Here is a 21,419-nt window from a genome sequence, read left to right on the forward strand (position 1 = left end):
CATACTTAACACAGCAGACACCCTTCTGCAGGTCATACTCTGCCATAGCCCAAGACCACTGGCCCCTTCCAGTCCCTTGGCCCTGCTGCGTAGCATCTCCTTGTCCCCTTGGCGTGGCTCAGACCTTGTTGGAACCTTCAGTCTTCACAAGGCCAGAGTTCCTCGCAGAGCCCTGCTGCAGTGAGTCTCCTGCCAGCTCCAGCACTCGCTCCCGTCCCAGGGACAGCGTTACACAGAGCCCTACTTCAGTTTTAGACTGACTGCCATAAGTCAGCCTCGATGCCACTGAAAACAAAATGACCTTCTTATTTGATAGTGTAACATTTATTTTATAAATGTCTAGGATTTTTTCTCATTGTAATATTATTGTACAGTTTTGCATGGTCTCAGCGCGATCATTTTTGTTCAGAATGTTATGCTGACCATTGTGTGTGTGGAAGGGAAGATACTGCTTTGGCCTCTTAGTACTCACGTGGTTTGGTTTCGTCCCTGATGTCCTAGGGAATTTCCTGACAGCATCTGCTACCAAACTATGACGTGGATCCTTTTGCACAGAACTATTTAAGGTGGGGTGGTCAAAAATGTAACAAAGGATTTCTCACCAATATTTTATGTTGGTATCACCTAATTAACCAGACTTTGATGTACTGCAATAAATAAGGAACTGTTAGCACTGAGTGTTTTGTCTTTTTCTCTCCCTATGTGAAGAGTATGAGGTGATCCTGGCTCTCTGGTCCCTCCCCTGGACCTCTTCTGTATATGCCAGAGGACGCAGGTCAGTTTGCCCCTAGGGTTTGATCTGGGTCTTGGAGCTCAGGTAAGAATAACATTCAAACCCACAGAAGTGCTCACCTCCCCCTCTCTGAAGAGAACTCCCCAGACACTGCTTCTGGCTCCTGGGCCACACTCTACAGGCACTTAAGACCCAGGGTTGTCGGTCTGCAGCATGGGCCTAGGAGTTGATCTGTTTTTGAGTTTGAATGTACAGCTGGCACACAGGCAAGGCTGGGTGACCTTATCAGAGACCCCCAAAACTGCAACTGAAGTCCTACCCCTCCTAGACACTGAGACTCTTTCAGGTCTGCAAGTCGCACTGGGCTTCAAAGGCAACATCTGTGGAGTCCAGGACTTGGCAAACATCCCACAAAGAAATGGACAGGAATACCATGTTCAGGTAAAACTTAAGGTGAGCCCAGTGCGGGGTGGGGTGGCAGTGAGCCAGGCCCCTAGCCAGGGCAGACTTAGCATGGGCTTCTAGGGCACACTGCTCCTGTCCAGGTCCTGGTCCCACCTCGCAGTGCCTGTTCTGCAGCCACTGAGCCCACAAGCTTCTTTGCTCTAAAATGCCTAGGAAGCTTGGTGGCTCAAACCTGTGATCCTAATACTTGGTCAGGGAGGGGGGAGGTTGTGGGGTGGGGGTGGGGGTTGCAGGAGGATTACAAGTTCAAGACCCGCCTGAGCAATCTGAGGAGATCCTGTCTCAAAAGTAAGAGGGCTCAGGTACAACCGGTGGTAGAACACTCACCTCACCCTGTAAGAATTAGGCTCAATACCCAGTGCCATTAATGAGACACGAATACATGGAAATTCTTAATATCTGCCTATGTTGCCATGGTCTGTTTCCACAAGAGCAACATATATTCTAGATCAGAGACCTTTACAGATAAAGACCACACCACCCAGGTCATAAGTGGGGCCACTCATCTCCAGGATTCATGGAACACATAGGAAATGGCAGTCCCCAGCACACTTCTTTATTGAATGCAAAGGTATGAACGTGTAAGTACAAGACATACGAACAAAGAGCCGATGCTGATCCCCTGGGGTGGGGTAGTAACTACCTCTCCTAGGACATGCTGCTCATCCAGTTGTCAGCCCTGCTCTTAACAGGTCTGTTGTCCATGCTGAGACTGAGCTCGGGTGGCAAAGGGCAGGGACATAAGCTCAGCCAGAAACACACAATTCACTCTGCATGGCCAACTAGACCCCAGAGGTGGCTGAGCTGAGCTGAGCACTGCTTTGTTCCATGCTCCTGTTGTACATCACAGCGGAAAGAGATGGCAAAGCACTGCCTTTTTGTCTGCACAGGACAGCAGCAGCAGGAGAGTCTCTGCAGTGCTCTCTTCCTAGTCATGGAGGCTGTGGGTCCCTGTCCACATCCTGCCTCTGCTTGGCTGAGCCTGAAGGAGGGCACGACCCCAGTTAGCCCGGCCCAGGCCTCACCTACTGCAGCCCAGACTTCATCCTGCAGTAGTTACCGTACGCTTCCTCAAACATGGCCTTGCAGGGGAAGCAGGCCTTCAGCTTGGAACAGATGAGGAAAGAGCCACCCATCTTGCGGTGCAGAGAGTAGGTCTCCTCAGGAGGCGGGATGAGGCGGTGCTTCAGCATGATGGGGATCAGGTTATGGATCTTCTCAGTGGTGCTCTGAGTGCCGAAGTCGAAGGGCTCTTCCGAAGCAAAGGCCTCCCCCAGGATGAGAATGGCATCCAGGTGGGCATCCTCCATGGCCTGTATCAAAACGAAGGGCAGAAATGACTGGGTCAGAAGCCTCCAGACCCAGGTCCTACCACAGCTCTGATCTCAGCACCAAGTTCTAGGGTCTGGAGGACATCGGCAGTGACAGATGACTTTGGTTTGTAAACAGTAGCAATAAGTAATAAACAGTAGCAATAAGTAATATCAACCCTCATGAGCAGGGCAGACACAAGACCACATGTGACACACAGTAGAGTACAGGGTTCCTCCCACAGCATCCACTTCTGTCTTTACAAAGTTGCTCTAGCCAAAAGCACAGATCACAGAATAGGCAGTGCCAAGCTTAGCCACTGTGGAGACTGTTGTGGGAGCCTGCCTAGTTCTAGCACATGGTAGTAGTCACCTGTCAGACACAGGATACGTGAGAAGTGACTGTCACCAACAGAGCACTGGAGGTACAAGGGGCACCCAGGTCTGTGACAGAGGAAGCAAGTGGCCATCTTAAACAGTGGGAAGGATTTGAAGGAGGGCCACCCATCCTGATGTACTCCTTCTAGGTGTGAACTCCCTGACAGCTGCTGGGTAGAAAGGCTCTAAAGGCTTCTGTCTATCCATCCAAGCAAGCCATCCCCTGCCTCTTGGTGACCAGGGTGGGCAGGCAGCACCAGTAAACTCTAAGCAGAACAGTCCTGCTCTACCTACATACTCCCTAAGGAGGCCCCCAAGAGTAGCTGGTTCTTCAGTACCAAGGGGAGACACAACGCTCCTTACAGGAAGCCGAGCCTGAACCCCCCCAATGGGCCTGGGTAGTTGGCTCACCTTGACCTCATATCCAGTGAGGAACTTCATCTCTATGGACTTCTTCAGCACTGCCTCCCTGTCCTGGTCAGCAGCAGCCCGGATGACCTAGGAAGAGCAGAGAGGCTCAGCCTACCCTACCCAGCTCTCCCAAGTGCTTCCCAACCCCTGGCCTGGGGTCAGCCAGCTAGGTGGACCTGACAGGCTGTGGCCAGCTCCAGGTAGCTCTGCCACACTTTCAAGAGCTCTGGCTCTTGGTCTTTGAAATACATGGGGGCTGGAGAGATGGCTCGGTGGTTAAGAGCACCGACTGTTCTTCCAGAGGTCCTGAGTTCAAATCCCAGCAACCACATGGTGGCTCACAACCATCTGTAATGAGATCTGACGCCCTCTTCTGGTGCGTCTGAAGACAGCAACAGTGTACTATTCACATATAATAAATAAATAAATCTTTAAAAAAAAAAAAAAGAAATACATGGGTCAGGGCCCCATTCCTGTTCTTACTTGAATGTAGAGGTCAGTAAAGGATCTGTCATATTCTCGAGTTGCCCCAAAGTCCAGGAGAGCCACCTACAGATGGAGACACAACACTGACGCTTTGCCCTGTGGTGCTGGTAAGCAGAGGGCAGAGAGGAAGAGGCTCTCTTCAGGGTAGGAGCCCAGCTCTCTGCTGATAACCTTCACACGAGGCTGGGGCTTACCTTGTGCTGCTGAGGGTCATAAAAGAAATTGGACCAGTTGGGGTCAGTCTGCATGACATGGAACTCAAACAGCTCCCTCAGGCACAGCACCAAAATGTTGTAGCAGATCTGGGGATGGGATGGGGGACCTAGGTCAAGCAGCACAAACTAAAAGTCTTGGCCTCCTAAATCCCACCCTAACTGCTCCCAGTGTGCTGCCCCACGAGAAAGATGCAGTGACTGCCCCTTGCCCACCCCTCCCAGAGAGAGCTTCAGGTCTCTGTTCACACCACTAGGTTCCCAGCGCAGCGGGCAGCATGACTGGGCACACCTCATTCCGCACTTCCTGGCTCAGCCCTTCTGCCTGGTCCAGGGGGAAGCCTGTAATCAGCTCTGTGGTCAGCACATGGGGGCTGCACAGCTCGTCCACAATCTCAGGCACATAGAAGAAGGGGTGGTCCTTCAGCAGCTCCCTGTGTGGAGAGGGAGCTCCATCTGCTCTTGACCCCCATACAGACCCCACCACAGGGAAACCCACTCTGTAGTGGGGAGGATGTGGCTACACCCTGGCCCAGGGCCATCCACCCTTAAAAACAGATGTGCCTGCCTCCTGGGTCCCCATAAGAGCCACACCTGAACTTCTTGGCATAGGCAGCCTCCCGCTGGTAGTCACACTCAAGGGTAAGCTCCCGCCTCAGCACATCAATCAGGTGCTCTGGGAACAGGCCTGCGGCAGAATGGTCATCAGGTGGAAGAAGGGACCCTGGAGGGCTTTCCCCTGGCACCAAACGCAAGGGCCCACCACCCTCCTCCTCATGCCTACAGCCCAGCCTGACCTTCTGGAAGCATGTTACTCATGTTCAACACAGCCATGAGGTTGTTGACGTCACTGTTAATGCTCTGGGCCACACCAGGGTACTGCAGGGAAAGAAGGGAAGTTAACCTAGGGAGGCAACAGGGCAGGCTGCCCTGCCCATTAGCTTCCCAGCCATATCTGGCCAGCATGGAAGCAATAGAGCCAAGACTGAAAGGCTGCCATAATCTGACCCCTACCACCCTGCTGCTCTCCATTTCTCCTCCTCATTCCCCAGAAAAGGCCCTGGCTCCAGCTTGGCCCCCAGAAGGCCACCCTGCACCAAGACTGCCAGAGGCAGCTTTGTCCCTCTAATTCCTCATCTAGCCAACACCCTCCTAGCACCCAGTGCAGCCAGGTGCTGAAAACAGAAATTCAGGTGTCCCTCAAGTCCTGGGAGGACACACAGAGCCATCTACCTGAATCTTCATGGCCACCTCACGGCCACCCTTCAAACGGGCCAGGTGCACCTGCCCTATGGAGGCAGCCGCAAAGGGCCGCTCTTCAAAGTACTCCAGCTTGTCCCTCCAATGGGGGCCCAGGTCATTGTTGAGAGTTTTCTGGAAAAAGGCCAGGGCAGACAGCACAGCCTGGTCACCTGGGGTACCTGATATGCACCCAGCTTGCCCCACAGCTTGCTCCTAGATGCCCAGGGTGGAGCAGTGGTTCCCTTGGCCCACCTCCTGCCAGCCTCACCGTCATCTGTTTCAGTGGCATGAAGTCCGCGCTCTGCCTCACCCGCTCAAAGATCTTGGCCAGGTGAGGGTTGATGAAGGCATCATCTGGAAGACGAGAGTCAGAATGGGGCTTCCATTAGGGATGGACACAGGCCAATAGGGCTGCCCAGGTACTACTTGTCGGTGTGGCCTCCTGGCTACACCAGCTATCAAGCTTTACCCTCTGTCACCCTGAAACCTGAAACTCAAGACACAATGACAGGTTCAGCCTCAGCTTCCTCCTGGCACACGGACTCCAGACTGGGACTGTAATGGGGACAGGGGTCTTCTCTGCTGGGCACGCTAGTAAGACACCAACCCACACAAGGCACAAGCCTTTAGATATAGTTCCCAGCAGCTTCGCCTCTTCTCACCTCCCATCCCCTCTTCTCCCCAGGAGAGCAGCCAGGAGGCAATGTTTTTAAAACTAAGAGACGAATTTAAATTGCCCATAACCTGACTGAGCCTTTCCTGTGTACTTCCCTCCTGCCTAATGTGGCTGCATGGACTATCACGAACAGACCAGTGGGTGGTTTAAGTGACAGTGACCCTCATAGGCTCATATACTGAAATACGTAGTCCCCAGCTAGTGGAACTGTTTGGGAAGGATTAGGAGACGTGTCACTGGGGGTGGGCTTTGAGGTTTCAAAAACTCAAGCCATTCCCAGTTAGGTCTCTCTCCTCCTCCTCTTCCTCCTTCTCTTCCTCCTCCTCCTTCTCCTCCTCCTCCTCCTCTTGTTTCCCTCTCCCCCTCCCTCTGCCTCATAATTATGCATCGAGATGTAAGCTCTTGGCTACTGCACTGGTGCCATGACTGCCTACTGTCAGGTTCTCTGCATGATGGTCACAGACTCAAACTCCTCCTCCTCTAAGTTGTCTTAGTCATGGTGTCTTGTCACAGCAATAGACACACAACTATGACAGTGTCCTCCCCATGTGCTTGCTTTTTCAAAAGCCCTGGGAGTGCTAACAGCTGTGAGACAACACAGGCCCTCGCATGCTTTACCAGCCGGAATCCTGCTCGCTCTTAGCCCTGCAGCACAGCTCCTAACCCTACCCACCCACTGCATTTCCCTTCACTTAAATCTCAGACACCACACCACACAAGGTGAGTACACTGGGCTTCAGTTATGTGCTGTCCACACACCCTCTAAACACCCCTGGCAGCACCCTGCATCCAACACCATCCTGAGAGTTGAACCTGGTCAAGGGAGTAAGCTTACCTCACTCTTACACCTTCCCATTTAGAGCTACTGCAGAGCCCAGTGCAGCTCCTCCCCCTCGCTCTGCCAGCCTAGTTTCTCCCACCCCTTCTCTGCGGTCACACACTGACCAGAAAGCAGAAATACAAGCTCCTCTACTAGTTTCCAGGGACCAACAGAGCAGGCCTGGTGGACCAGGTTGCCAGGCTTAGAGACCACCTCTCAGTTTCTCAAAACACCTACCCAGAGTCAAGAAACATGCCCCTTGTTGAAGATGACCTAAACATCCCTGTGTCCCAGACTGCCACAGCAGCTCTGTTCCCATACCTAGCCACTCTGCCCCCCATTGTGATAGCCACAGCCAGTGCAGGACTGAGCTCCACTCACCCTGGATGCTCAGCATCTGGCCCAGCTTCAGTGCGGCCCCACGCACCTTGCACAATGTACTCACAATGCGCTCTGCATTCGCCTCTGACAGGAAGGGGCTAGAATCCAGCACGGCTTTCTTCCCTGTGGACAGGAGGGGTCAACATGCATTCAGGGATGAGGAAGGGTGACTGGAAGAAACCTTCATGATGCCTGGGCATAGGGACTCGGGCAATATACACAATTGTTAAGTATCCACAGAAACAGGAAGGAAAGTTCAACTCCATATGCACATCCTCTATAGTCCTCCAAAGCCAGGACAGCCTCCCCTGCTGGTGGGTCAGGTCTGGCAGGCAGGAGGGCTAGGAGATACACAAGCCTCTGCCTACTTGTGCTGGCTGACCAGTCTCTGGGCCTGTGCACTGCACCACGTGGGTCTTGGCTGCAGGAAGGGTTCCATCAGCAAGGGTCAAGGACGGCAGGCTTTGGGCATTGTTTCTCCCCTCTCCCCCACAGCTTGGCACAGCCAACTGGCCCAAAGACAACCCCTTCTAGGACAGAGAGGTGGCAGCAGCTGGGTGATGACTCCAGGGAGCTAACAGTGCCAAATGCATCCTGCTGCCAACCATCAGCGTGGCCAAAGGGCACCATTGCTTCTGCCCACATGCCAAATCCACCCTGTGGCAAGGGAGGAGCACAAACAGGGGTCTAAGCTGTCAGGTCCCCTGTCTTCCTGGCCCCTCAGCACCTGGCAGCTCCTTCAGTTGTAGCTATGGGCCTGGAAGGCCAAGGAAGAGGACTTAACACCTGCTCTTGCATCAGGCAAAACCCAGCCTGCTAGGCAAGCCAGAGAAGCAGGCTACCATGGGGAGGAGAGTTAGAGCCCTCAATTACCAGTCCCCAGTGACAGACACACTAAGGGCTTAGGCTCACTCCTTGGTCCAAACAGGAGGACAAGACATGCAGGGTAGGAGGGTCATTCCACAGAAGTCTGGGCTATTCCAAGAGCTACTTAAACACTGGTGTGGGACCAATCCAGGACAAGTGGGCCCAGAAAGCACCCTGACAAGAGCAGAAGCCAGGAGGGGGGCAGCCTCCCCTGTCATCCCCAGGTCCCAGGACTGAGGGCTAGGAAGATAGGAGAGGGAGTGAACACAGGCAAGGACACTAATTCCAGGACAAAGGAGGGAAGCTGTTGCTCACCTCAGCTGAGTCCCATCCCCTGGAACTTGGTGTCTGGCCCAGTTGGCTTTCCTGGGCATCTCCACCCTGAATGGGCTGATCCTCACAGGCTTGAGGCATGTCCCCTACCCAGAATGGCCTGAACCAGGCAGGCCAGGCCAGAGACTCGGTGGTCAGTGCAGGACAGGGTCTCCCAGGCAAGCTTGCTAGCCTGGACGGCACCATCAAGGTCAGGATTGCAGGAGGCATGTTAGGAAACCAGAGCAGGTGGATCTCCCAAGGCCATCTACCCTGGCCAAAGCCTCAGTACCTACTGGCAGGGCAAAGGGAACCTAAGCCTCGTCACTAGAGTCCCTGAGAAAGGACACCAGCTCTGTCCTTGAAGGCAGGCTGGCCTCTTCTCCTCTTAGACAAGGTAGGGAGGAAAGTGGCTGGCAGGGGAGCTGGGTCTTGGGAAAGCTAGCTAGCTTCACATCCCAAAGTACTGAAGCACCAGCACTAAAAATACCCATGCTAATCCCCTGTTCTCGGGTCCCTTCCAAGAACACACAGGATGTCCATCCTGGGACTGGAGCCTGAGAACTCCGCGAGTGAAGTGCTGTCTGGGAAGGTGGTGCACCCCACAGGCCCCAAGAGCATGGACCGCGAGTATCAAGGTCTCACACCATGAATAGGTGTGAGAGCCGGGAGGACCTTCATGACACTGCAGTTCTTGAGTAGGACCAGAATCTCAGCCTCAAATGTACTTTGGGAAATGCACTAAGAGGAACCCCTAATGGCTCCACTGGGTAAACTCCCAGCCACCTACCCTCAAAGAGGGGCTCACATGACATCCCACGGCTCCTTCCCCAGTCAGAATCTAAGCATCAGGAAACCCCTCAGCTCTGGTGGGGCCTGAATGCAGAACATCCTCTAGACTGTACAGCACAGTGGTCCCTGAACCTGTGTTCCAGGCAAACCCGGCGGGTCAGACCCTGGGAGGCAGGGAACAGAGGTGGTATGATCTTTGTCTCAGAGACAATAGTCTCTGGAATGGTCCCAGCCTCTCTGAGCCATGTTCAACAAAGGAATGACAATTCCCGATGCCCACATCCCTACCCACGGGACAGAGGAGCTCTGTGCCTTCGAACTAGACAAAATATAGTTCAGAAGGTCCTCAGGAGCAGGCAGGAAAGGAGAGTAGGAACAGAAGGTGGGCGTGCAGGGAGTGAGTATAGAGGTGCACACTGCTGGTGGTAGCATGAGTGTGGGCAGCCAGAGGGAGCCGGGGTCTAAGAGATCAGCTGGGGCTGAAGGAGGAGCCATCTCCACCCCTCCACCCTCCACCAAGCAGTCACTCAACCCAGGAACACTATCCGCACGAACTACATTTCAGAGGCCTGCAGTCGGGGCATCGGGTGGTCACGAGTGGCTGACATTCCTGGAGCGGACGTGGGCTGCACACTGACCTTCCAGCGTCATCCACCCTTTCTTCCCAGGGCCCTGCTCACCTGTGGAGTTCTCAGAACGCAGACTCTTCTTGGCAACTTCAGCCAAAGCCCCAAAGCCCAGACCTACAGCCAGCCCTGGAAGGGTAAGAAAGCAGGTGCCTGAGTGGCTGGGACCAGGCCTGGTGAGCACCAGGCAGAGGACACTGCAGTATTCTGGTGTTCACTGGGTACCCAAACATTCCGAATAGGGAGTAAGTGAGAACACACATTGGTGGTTTACAACAGTCAGCTCTGGGTAGTGCCTCCTGTGACAACCTACACTCATGAAAACACAGACAGACTCCATATTGGGAAGGACCAACATAAATGGGAAGATGGAGCAGGCCTGGTCTGTGGACCACTTCCTGGCAATACAACTAGGGAAGACAACCGCTCACTCAAGGTGCAAGAGCATCAGTAGTCTTGAATTTTCTAAGTTATAACTCTATTGATATAAAACAGATAGCAGTAAAAGCTGGGATGGTCCACAACAATGGGGCGTCCCGGCTGAAGTCCATGGGGCCAGGACGGACCCTGCCCCACCTCCCCTCCCATGCTGGCAGCACTGGCAGTGACTGAGAACAACAGCCCTGGAGTCTTCCCTCCCAGCAGGTATGACGGAGGCCAGACAGGGTCTGGCTCAGGAACCACACCTTCCTGGAAGCTCCCTTCCCAAAGGCTGCCACTCAGAGACAGGGTGAGGGGTATGAAGCCATTCTCCAGCCTTTCTACAACAGTAATGCATTAAAGAAAAACGCTAGATTTGGCAAAAAGTTACAAAAAAAAAAAGTTGTGTGTGGCCACACATGCTGTTATCCTAGCATTTTGGAGGCTGAGGCTCAAGGCCACCCAAGGATACAAAGAAAATTCCAGGATATCCAGGAGTACATATGGTGACCTTGTCTTAACAAAAACAAAAAAATGAACAACAAAAAAACCCACTCAAGTAATTTTTTAAATGCTTATAATTATAAGGTAATTCTTTTACACATTTAATACTATATTTATCCGCCACTAGGTGTCACTGCATGCTCTACTTTGCCCACCCTTACAGCAGCTCCTACCTCAGAGGTCACTAAGAGAACCAAAGGCGTCAAGTGCCCTCTCTCAGGTCTAAGGCATGGCAACAAAACCACTTGTTTATTCAAAACAATCAGGCCAAGGGTGACAAAGGAAGTCTGTGTCAACTACATGCATGACTTTTAAGATTTCTGGAGGCCATTAAAAAAAGATGAGAAGAAACATGGCGAATAAACTCTAATGTATTTAGCCTACCATATTCAAAATAGAAACCAACATAAAAATTGAAAGATTTTCCATCTTGGGTGTGTGCATTGTTTTCAAATCCTGTGGGAAGGTACGTGCATAGTACAAATGGGACAGACAAGCCAAACTGGAAGAAGTCACAGAGACAAACATAACAGGCTGGTGCCCTGGGACAGGCGTGTCACTGTGGATGCCTGGTGGGGCAGGCACCAACCCTTTAACACTCCTCCTACCCAGGCCACTCTAGAGGGCCATGGGCACTGATTAAACATTAACTTCCCACCATCTGCCTTCCTCACCGTACCTCCCACAATATCTAACTTAGCAAAAGAAAGGAGGCCAGGCAGCACTAACCTTCAGCAATGTCCCTCTGGAGCCCTTTCAGCTTAGAGCAAGCCCTGAGACAAGCCCACAGAAAAGGCAGGCAGCATCCCCAGTCATGGGCTTGTTCAGCTGCACATACAGCAGTCAGATCCTAAGCGTACCCCGGCTGGGCTCAGCGTTCTGTCAAACAGTTTTTGGGTGTTTCTGGGCTCCCAGGCAAAACACAATTCTACAATGGGAGTGGGGGACTATTAAACAAATGCATGAAGGAACATTCTAGAAAAGAGGCCTCTGGCTCCTTCAGTTGCTGTACCAGACCCAGGAGCTGCCAACAGAGGGACAGGCTCCCTCGGCAGGCAGATCAGGAGGTAAGAACACGCTCACCCAGATAGCCATCATGCTCTTGGCCTCCCAGGTTCTCTGAACCCAGGCCTGGTATGTGATTCTTGGAATCCCCTGCCCAGCTCAACCTTCATCCAGAGCCAGGTAAACCTGGGGTAACTAACTCTGCGATGAGGGGAACTTTAGGTACCCTGCTCCTGCACCCAAGGACCTCACACAGCCTCTCCTACTGTGATGTGTCTAGAAGGCTTGTTCTCCACGTGTCCCTGAGAGAGAGTCACTGCTGGCAGTTTGACCTTCCTCCTGGCCTGTAGCAGCACACTGCCCATACACAGAAAGCCCTAGTACTTCTCAGTAAAGATGGTTTGCCATCAAGGAAGGGAAGTGACAGGGCACAGAACTCTCCCGCAGGCAAAGCAGAGGTACAGTGTGCAGGTTGAGAGCCTATTCTGGGTAACTCGGGAGCCTCTCCTAGCCTCTCCACTCTCAGGTCCCCTCTGGAGGTCACCAGAGAAGCAGTCACTCCACTCCCTACCATTAGCACAGGTGGGAAGAGCAAGGCTTTTATCAACAGGGGCCTTCATGAGCAGGCTGGGTGATGGAGAGCAGGCCACACTCCCGCTGGTGCTGCTCTGCCTGCTGAAATCCCAGGGCCCGTTTACAACACAGGCTGGAAAGGGCCTCTGCAGAAGCAACCAGACAAGAGCACTGAGACACCGGGCCCTGTAGGCCAGGCCCTACCTGCACTCAGGAAGGACCCAGGGTTCTGTGTGTGCTAGGTAAGATCTCCGCTCCTTACACCACATCCTCAGCCCTAAACCCCACTTTAATTAATACACATGGCTCACACATTCTGCTAGGAAAGTCCACACAGAGCAGACACATGGACATGGCTAGTGTCCTTTGCGTGGGTACTAACAGCCTACTTCTGATGAATACCTGCCATCCAACAGCAGCCTCCTCCCCTCCCCAGGAGCTGCAGCCCAGGAGGAAGAGGCAAAGCTCCCTGAGGTGTCTTCTCCCAGGGGAAGACCTAACAGGTCCTCTGCTGCTATGCGGGAAGATGGGTGCCTCCTTATCGGGCAGGCAGCTCAGATGTCCCTGCACAGGGCAAAGGTCTGTGCTCAGCTCCATCTCTGAATCTGTACAGAGCAGCAGCCATTCCCAGCATGTTCCTGTCAGATTCAGTGAAGAATCTGCTCTACCCCACACCACAAGCACCATGACAGACTGCTTCACTGCAGATCCAGAAACGGTCAGTGCCCACAGCTTGAACCTTCTGAACCCGCCTGTTGTTTCGGCCACAGGTTTGGCAACAATGGAGAGAAAAGAAAATAACTGATACAGACAGATACACAAGAGGAAGTACTTGCCAGGAAAGGGAAGACAGAAGGTCCTGGGCCTCCCTGGCCAACTCAGCACCAGCTCTGTCATGACCTACCAGAACTGTTACCAGCCATTGCTCCATGGCCAGTAAGCGAAACAAGCCAGCAAAGCTGGTCTTTTGCTGTTTACAGTGTCTGGACCTGAGAACCCCCAGAGGAGTGCTAAAGCTTCATAAACTGCACCCGGAACCCACATCACAGGACCCTGCTGCAAATGGCCAGTGCTCTCAACAGGGCCTCTGCAGATGAGTGAGCAGTGTGTCCACGCACTCAGTGCCATTCCAGAAGAGCACAGGGATGGTAGGGTCAAAGGCTGCTTGCCTAAAAACAAGGACAGATGAAGTCCCAAGCCTGAAGCAAACTGAATGGCTTTAACTGTCGGCAGCAAAGGGCCACAGTCTGTCAGAATCACACCAACAGTTACAGACTGTGGGATCTGGTAAACAGGTTCCCCAAATGGCTGGTCCCAGAGCAAAAGGTCCTCTATTTAGGGAGCTAAAGGGCCCAGTGAGGCGCCAGTACTCGTGACAGGTCTCCTTCCAGCAAAGACTGCTCAAGAACGACCAGCCAACTAGTCCAAGCTGTAGCTCGTGGCAAGGCACAGCCACACACCAGCCACAGGGATAAGCCAAGCTGAGGCTGGAATCCAGGAACCAGGTCATAACCCATGGGAAAACCCAGACCCTCAACAGCTACTTCATGGGCAACACTGCCACATACCACCCAATGCTGGGCACAGCTGGATTCCCAATCGCTTCCACCTTAATGTACAGTGGCCACCTCCACCTTCACAGGATAAACAGGGCAGGGCAGTAGAGGAGGGGCAGCACAGGGTACATGACCACCTCACCTCCAAAGTTGGCCAACCGCCCAATCCGGGTAACTGGCACCTTCCGCTCCCGAGCCCGCTCACTGAGCTGGAGGGAAAAACAAAAGAGGCCTATAGGACTGACAAAACTAACAAATGAGCCAAGACAGCCTGAGGTGCACGCTGTGTGCACCTCCCCTCTCCACCCCTACTGGCAGCACTGGACAAAAAGACTTCCACGTATTTCTAAAGTCACAGTGGGGGAGGGGTGTTGGCGGGGGTAAAATGAGGGCCAACGCCAGCCTCACTGGGAGTAGAAACCACCAAGTCCAACAGTGATGCCTCTCAGGCCTACCATCTGCTTGTGTGGCTTGCTCTCTGGGCGAGCCTTGGCCTGACGGGCCTTTTCAATGTCTTCAGCAGTGAGGCCTCCCACAGGGGACTGGTCCTGGTGGAAGAATCTTCGCTGGATGCTGTTGGCCAAGAACAAGTCTCTACAATCTACAAAGAGCCTTCCATTGACTCTGCCCAGAGGAGAGGTAGCCTGGCCAGAGAGCCCCGCTTCCCTGAAAGGTCCACTGGAAACATAGGCAGGAGCTGGGCCCTCGCTGTGGGCATGACCCAGGGATGAAGACAGTGGCTGGTCCAGGGAGGGGGCTGTGGAGAAGTCTGGGGAGCTTCCAGCTGCCTGCGGTGTTGAGAACTGAACTTCGGCTTCCAGATCTTCGAAGTTCTCAGTGGCATATGAATCTTCATGCTTATCCTGACCCTGAGGAGAACAAAGGCCAGTGTGAGGGGCAGGACTGGTCTGGCGAGGATACTTGCATGTGACTGCCAATCAGCCCTCTCTAACCCTCCAAAGGTGATGGATGCAGCCTAAGACCTGAGGTCCACTTCAAAGGAGACAGCAAACAGCTCTCACATGCTTCTTCTAGAACCCTGCTGTGTGATCTCAGGCAGGAATCTATATACCACTGGTCCCTGCTATAGGACCAACCAAGGCCAGGGAAGATGCCCATGGCTGTAGCAACAGACTCCTCCTCTATAAGGCAGGGCCAGCACTGAGCCCATGGGGCTGTTAGGAGAGAAGCCAGGACAGAAGATGAGGAAAGCCTGCAGAAGCATAAGTCACAGAGCAGCAAGTGACAAAAGCAGAGCATGGGTGGGAGCATGGGGCAGCAGCTCCTCACAGCAGACAGAGCCCACCATCAGCTAGCATGCAGCTATGGTTAACAGACATGGTCAGAGCCTGTCCTTGCCAGTCAGATACAGAGAAAAGAGGCAGAGGATACCCCATGTTTCCTTTGTACATTATAGGTTCAACCTTCAAGCCCAGATTCATTCTAATTTTTAACCTGGAATGAACTTGAACAAGTTCCTAACCACTCTCAGTGACTTCTGCATCTGAAAATAGGGCTCCCACTGTCAGACAGCGACAGAGTTACACTCAAGGTCACAGAAACTGCTGGTAAAGGCTATAATTAAATAGCACTGTGTCCTAGAGAGAGGGGGAGGCAGGCCTATGGCCATGTTCCCTGGTCCAGATGAAATATGAGCAAATGTCATGGCCTACGTGCTGCCCACATGTCATACAGCCACACAGGGAGATCTGCAGCCCATGTCAGCTCCTTGAGATGCCCTAGGGACTAAAGCTCTGCTCTCCTAGGAAGTGGGTAGACTGGGCGCTGCTCTCACTTTGCAACACAAAACAGACTGAGAGCTGATGTGACCCATAAGGGGCAGAAAGCAATAGGCAGGAGAGCAGGGGTCCAGAGCCAAGGCTAGCTCTGCTACCCAAAGTCCCAGAGTAGAAGAAACACAGCACACTGGGGCCCTGGGGACCTCTCTACAGCCAGGGAAGGCCTGGTACAATGAGCCTGGGTCAGAATCCCTTCCTGCCCCACAACTCCCATAACCTCCTAATCTTTTTTTGTTTTGTTTTGTTTTTTAAAAAGTTTATTGGTGATGACTCAAAAGGGTATGGGGTGGGAAGGCTGAAGTCCGGGAACCTCCTAGTCTTGTGTGACTGCTCTTACATACAGTAGCTGGGGGTTCCAAAGGACCCCTAGTGCCTGAAAGGGCCCCAGCCTCTGTAAGCACCTGATGAAATGTGTGAATAAGAGGCATACAGGATTCCCAGAGCAATCCCCAGACCTCCAAGGTAGAGAAAAGCAGCATGAACCTAAGTATTAGGGACTGAGGAGAACCCAGGTGACCACTGTGCCAGGGCTCTCCTCCATGGCAGTGAGTTATCTGTCTTCTGTCTCAAGTGACTATATAATGTGAGGGCAGGAGGAAGTCCTGGGTGGGAGCTCACACACTGGTGGAGAAGGCCAGTCTAGAATACAGTCTTAATTTGGAGTGACCAAGAGCACTGGAGCAAGCTCACTTTCCAGGCTTCCTACAGGATCACCAACCCCCACTCACCACCCAACCTCAATTCCAGGATGACGAAGATTCTCACCCTATCACCTGATGTAAATCATGGGTAGAAATAAGCGCATAGCACATGAGCAGTAGGGACCTCAAGAATACAGGATATAAAGATTTAAAATCAGAGGTACCTATAGGGTGAGGAATACTGTGTCACTCTTATGGAGGAAGGAGGGGCCTGCAACTTCTGGCCCTAAAACCGAGACAAGGCTGGGGACTGGGATAGCCTTGCAACCAGAAAAGCATGAGACCTTTATCCAGAACAGTAAAAAACAAAAGCTTGTTGGTTAAGCCTCCCAGTCTGTTGTCTTCAGTTATAGTAACAGCTTCCTCACAGAGAAAACTGATCTGCCCGAGTATGACAGCAGAACATGCCACCGGACAGAAAGGGCATGGTAATCTCTGCAATGCATGCAGGCACACGAGGGTATGCATGCAAGCACGCACGCGCGCGCACACATACACAACACACACACACACACACACACATACACACATACACAACACACACACACACACACACACACACACACACACACACACATACAGAGTCTGTTATGATGCTGCTTTGGCCTAAAAACCCCCCTTGACATAAGATGCTGAGGTTTCCCAGACCTTTGCCCCAGCAGCATGAGGGAGAGGGGGAGACGCTGCCCTCACCACTCTGGAAAGGAGCACCTTCAGCAAACAACAGGTCTTGGCTGAGGCCCAGGAAGCACTGCCTACAGGAGGAGCCTTCAAAGGCTGAGGCAGACCTACACATGAGCCCTGCTGTGGACTGCATGTTTGAAATCTAACCCACTGCATGCTAGTACATGGAAGATGATTACATCATGAGCACAGAGCCAGAATATCGGCCCTTATTTGATGCCAGATCTACTAGAGCCTCAATCTTGGTCTTCCCAGCCTCCAGAACTGAGAAGTAAACAGTGTTATTTAAGCTTCCTAACCTGGTCTTCTCACACACTGTCCTACCCTACGCTAAAATGACAGAAGGACACAGTAGCCACTGGGCGCTCCAGTCTCATCTACAAGAACACAGGATGTCAGGTTTCTGTGTCCTGGTTCATTCCCTGACCTCACTGAGAGCTCCAAGTCTGGCTCTGCCTACCAGCTCCCCACAGCCATTGCTGGAAGTGCCCTCTCACCTGCACCTTTCCAAAGACCATGCTGATCTGCTCCACAGCTGTAGACTGCAGGGCCCTGGCTGCCAGGATGAGCTCCCCACCAAGGCCCAGGTTCTGCAGGTGAGTTTCCACAGCTGCCTGGGTCAGCTTGGCAAGGCCTTTGGCCACCATGATGGCATCCCCCAACATAGCAGCCATCCTTCAGGGCTGGAAGAAAAGAGGCCAAATTAGGGAAGGGATACCACATCTGACATAGAATGATGTACTCGCCCTGACCAGGTCCTGACTGAGCAGAAGGCAAAACTGATGGTTAGGTTTTTCTGATGATCTCCCCTTTCGATTGAGAAGTGAGGCGGCAGGAGAGGAGCAGGGCGCAGGGCAATGACCAGGACTGCATGCACTTACCGAGGTCTGAGCATTTCCTCACCTGCTCCAGAGCACCTCTGAAACACCTCGGCACAGAAGTCAGTGCTATGGCCAAGCCAGGACTTAGCATGTGCACTGACTCCTAGTCTAGGGCTCTTCCTTCTGAACCACAAGGGTAGGCTGATGCAAACACGGCCCCTCCCTGAGCAGTTCCCTGCAGGACCTTATGATGGTGGCACCTCTCCTCAGGCCTTAATACATGAGGGTACCTGCCTCTTTCAAATCATTGATGCATCGCCCTGTGAAGCAGAAGGCAGCCACTCACAGACTGAGGTACTGAGAGGACTCCCCTGACCTACAGGTCAGCCAGGGATTCCAGCTACAATTCACCCCTGAGAACAGCAGACAAGGCACACAGGGCAAGAAAAAGAACCATACACCACTGTGGAGGCCTGCTGCCTGCCTCTACTGTGTGCCTCCTTTTCCTCTCCACTGGTCATAGTGGAAAGTGTTTCTGAATGTAGGTCAGGGTCAGAGATGCTGAGACCCAGGGTGCACAGTGTGGTTGGGGCCTGGCCTAGTTGGTCATTAACTACCCCTGAGGCATGTTTATAGGTTAAGATCAGTCCTGTTAACATGCTGGAAGCAAAAGAAAAACAGGGAGAGCCAGAGATCCCACTGCAAGCAGCACCATGACCAAGGCAGGGAGCTGAACTGGGCAGGCCAGGTCAGTAAAGAACACGGAGTCTACTTTAAGTCCCAGGGACAAGAAAGCCAGAAATGCAAAAGAGGGATGTGAAGGGCACTTCAGACTGGGACTTGCATAAGGTATGAACTGAGCAGGGACCCTGACTCTCAGACAGCAGAAGAGAGGACAGTCAAAGGGAAACCTGGATTCCACCTTTCACTCCATTAACTGAGAGAGGCACAGATGGGGAAGGGCACACAAGAGCACTAGCAAGCGTCCTGACCAGAACCAGGGGACATCTGAGCATGTCAGCCCTAGTCACTCCAAGGATTCCAGCAATCTGCTCAGTCCCAAGGCATGGCAGAAAGAGACCTTTACTTAAAAGTAGAACTGGGGTGCACGTGTGTCTGTGAGTGAGTGAGTGTGTGTGTGTGTGTGTGTGTGTGTGTATGTGTAAGAGGGTGGAGAGAGGACTCAGCAGTTAAGAGTACTGACAGCCCTCACAGAGAACCTGAGCTCAGTTCCCAGCATCCATACCAAGTGGCATACAACAGCCTAGCTGCAGGGAGTGATGCCTCTGGCCTGTGCCAGCACCTGCATCGTAGGTACACACCTACACACCTACACACAGACACACTGTCTTTAAAGATCTTAAAAGGAGAATTGTTATAGCACAAACTCACTACCCAACAGGCAGCTATGAGGCTGTGTTTATAATGTACCCCTGGGTAGTAACTTTCCCTTCAGATACTAGCAGTGAGCACACAGGGCTAAAACTTTCTATGCACCTCTTAATATTCATAAACAATCCATGGCTATCTGTCACTGAGAAAAGCAGAATCAGAGAAGGCACTAAGTAGCCAAAGTCACCAAACAACTTCTCAGTGGCCCTGGGGGTTGAGGGTAGGGTACGACAGCCCTGGCCTGCTTTGTGCCTCCTCAAACACTGGACTCACAGACTTGCAAGGAGAAGGCACTGTTCAGTCACGGCTTACTGAACCTCCAGTCTAAGCCAGTAGGTTTAGAAAACAACCGCGTCACACTCTAGGTTTCTGCTCTGCACTCCTCTGATTTAATGGCATAAACAGTGAATGAACCCACAAACCAAACAGCCAGTACTGGTAAGGCAGCGCGCAATCAGAGTCCAGCAGGCCTGTTAGGAGCTCCTGACTGGCAGCAGCCACCACCCTCGACACACACTAACACATCCTGTCCACTACCCTGAAGTCTAGACAATACCCAGGCCTCCCACCGGGGACCTGGAGAGCCTGGAAGGGTGGCTGGATTTTAAAGGAGATCTGTTCCGGAAAAGCACTCCTACTAGTGGCCCCAAAGCCATCATTATGTCCCAGGAGTTCCCAAAATCAAGCCTTACCCTGGACCATCTTTAAATCACACCTAAAAAGTCAAGACACAAGTCTCCCACAGACCGTGACCACTGCAGTGACAAAACCTCACTCTGTCCACTGCCTGACACTGCATCTCCCCAGAACACCCACCTAGACCCATGATGCTCAGACTTTGACCTGAGGCCTGATGCTAATTCTGCCTGAACTTTCCATCTAAGTTACTCTACCCACACACTAAACTTCTATAAGAACAAAGCTGGTGAGTGGGCCTACATGGCCCACTGCACTATTAAGAGTTTAACCTTTAAAGCCATTTTAGGTCCTTTACACAACCACAAGGCAACTGTGGGGCCCACCAGAAACCAGCACTGACTCCCTTCCCGCATACAAGTCCACTACTAAAACAAACAAACACACAAACACACAAGCAAACACTCTTAAAAGGGAAAATGAAATCTCTGCATTGGGAACTGTGAGTAATAATTATCTTTTTCAGTTATTTTCCAAACCTTTTTTATTTCCCCCGGAGCTGGGAACCGAATCCAGGGCCTTGGGCTTGCTAGGCAAGCGCTCTACCACTGAGCTAAATCCCCAACCGTTTTTCCAAACCTTTTTATTTCACACATCCTACTTTCAAAACGGCAAATAAGTCATCTTACTGGAATAAATAAGTTGGGGCTGGAGACAGTTCAGTGGTTAAGAGCAGGGCTGCTTTTGCAGAGGGCCCAGGTGTGGTTCCCAGTGCCGTCATGGTGGCTCGATCCATCAGTAACTCCAGTTCTAGAGAATCTGGTCCCTTCTTCCTGTCTCTATAAGCACCAGGCAGGTACACAGTGCATATGTACACATGCCAGGCACACATAGTTAAAAATATTGTTTTAATTAATTAAGAAGAATGAGTCATACTTTCTTTCTTGCCTGAACAGTTATATATGAAATGCTAGTGCATTTCAAAATGGTGCCAAGTCAGCCCTGCCCTAGATAGCGCACCCCCAGATTCCCTTGTAGATTTCTGCTTTCCTCAAGTCGGCAGTTCCTGCTAACAAGCACAGCCTACTCTTTACAAGCATGTAGACTTCAAAATTACTGTGGCTGGTCCATGGCCACCCCCCTTAAGTAAACATTCTTTACCCACTGTACAGAGGTTACGCTGGGCCTCCCTCACAGTACAAAGTGAACCAACCGTTCACAACCTTATCAACACAGGCAGCTTTCTGCAAGGAGTCTATCCTCCCTCGGCAAAGAGGAGGTGAGGAGCAAATGACTACCAGAAGGAAGCTGCTCTCCACACCTCTTCTCTTTCTGATTTTCAATCTTAAAGACCCTATTCCCAATTCACCACAATCCCACAGTGACTGACAATCAACCAACCACGTCAGCACTGAGCTAGGAGGCATTTATATCACAGTTTACATCAAAGCTCAGGAGCCCTTTCAGACTCACAAACCGTGCCAGCACCATGATTTCATGGACAAGTATTAGAGCCCTCATGGGCATGTCAGCCCCACTACCCTCCCTCCCCTCCACCAGCCCTGACAACAGTACCCTGCTGGTTTGGGGACACTGTTTCTGAGTAAATGTTCTCCT

At 52.2% G+C, this 21,419-nt stretch overlaps 2 protein-coding genes across 2 annotated transcripts in view; one reads left to right on the forward strand and one right to left on the reverse strand.

Annotated features, from left to right (window-relative positions):
• Cdc42bpa (CDC42 binding protein kinase alpha) overlaps positions 1-670 on the forward strand; it is a 220,885-nt gene extending 220,215 nt beyond the window's left edge. The window contains exon 39 of the mRNA XM_032914650.1: positions 32-670. The gene's annotated coding sequence lies outside the window, so the exon portion shown is untranslated. The remainder of the gene's footprint in view (positions 1-31) is intronic.
• A 1,062-nt stretch (positions 671-1,732) lies between these two features.
• Positions 1,733-21,419, reverse strand: part of Coq8a (coenzyme Q8A) — a 29,031-nt gene continuing 9,344 nt past the window's right edge. The window contains exons 2-15 of the mRNA XM_032915175.1: positions 17,451-17,636; positions 14,225-14,638; positions 13,912-13,978; positions 9,766-9,840; positions 7,115-7,237; positions 5,506-5,591; positions 5,229-5,369; positions 4,793-4,874; positions 4,590-4,683; positions 4,288-4,429; positions 3,978-4,085; positions 3,781-3,846; positions 3,298-3,384; positions 1,733-2,511 (exon numbers count right to left, since the gene is read on the reverse strand). Coding sequence (XP_032771066.1) covers positions 2,224-2,511; positions 3,298-3,384; positions 3,781-3,846; positions 3,978-4,085; positions 4,288-4,429; positions 4,590-4,683; positions 4,793-4,874; positions 5,229-5,369; positions 5,506-5,591; positions 7,115-7,237; positions 9,766-9,840; positions 13,912-13,978; positions 14,225-14,638; positions 17,451-17,627 — 1,950 coding nt within the window. The 5' untranslated portion in view covers positions 17,628-17,636 and the 3' untranslated portion in view covers positions 1,733-2,223. The remainder of the gene's footprint in view (positions 2,512-3,297; positions 3,385-3,780; positions 3,847-3,977; positions 4,086-4,287; positions 4,430-4,589; positions 4,684-4,792; positions 4,875-5,228; positions 5,370-5,505; positions 5,592-7,114; positions 7,238-9,765; positions 9,841-13,911; positions 13,979-14,224; positions 14,639-17,450; positions 17,637-21,419) is intronic.

The sequence above is a fragment of the Rattus rattus genome, chromosome 10 (assembly GCF_011064425.1).
Source record: "Rattus rattus isolate New Zealand chromosome 10, Rrattus_CSIRO_v1, whole genome shotgun sequence".
Taxonomy (NCBI): Eukaryota; Metazoa; Chordata; class Mammalia; order Rodentia; family Muridae; genus Rattus; species Rattus rattus.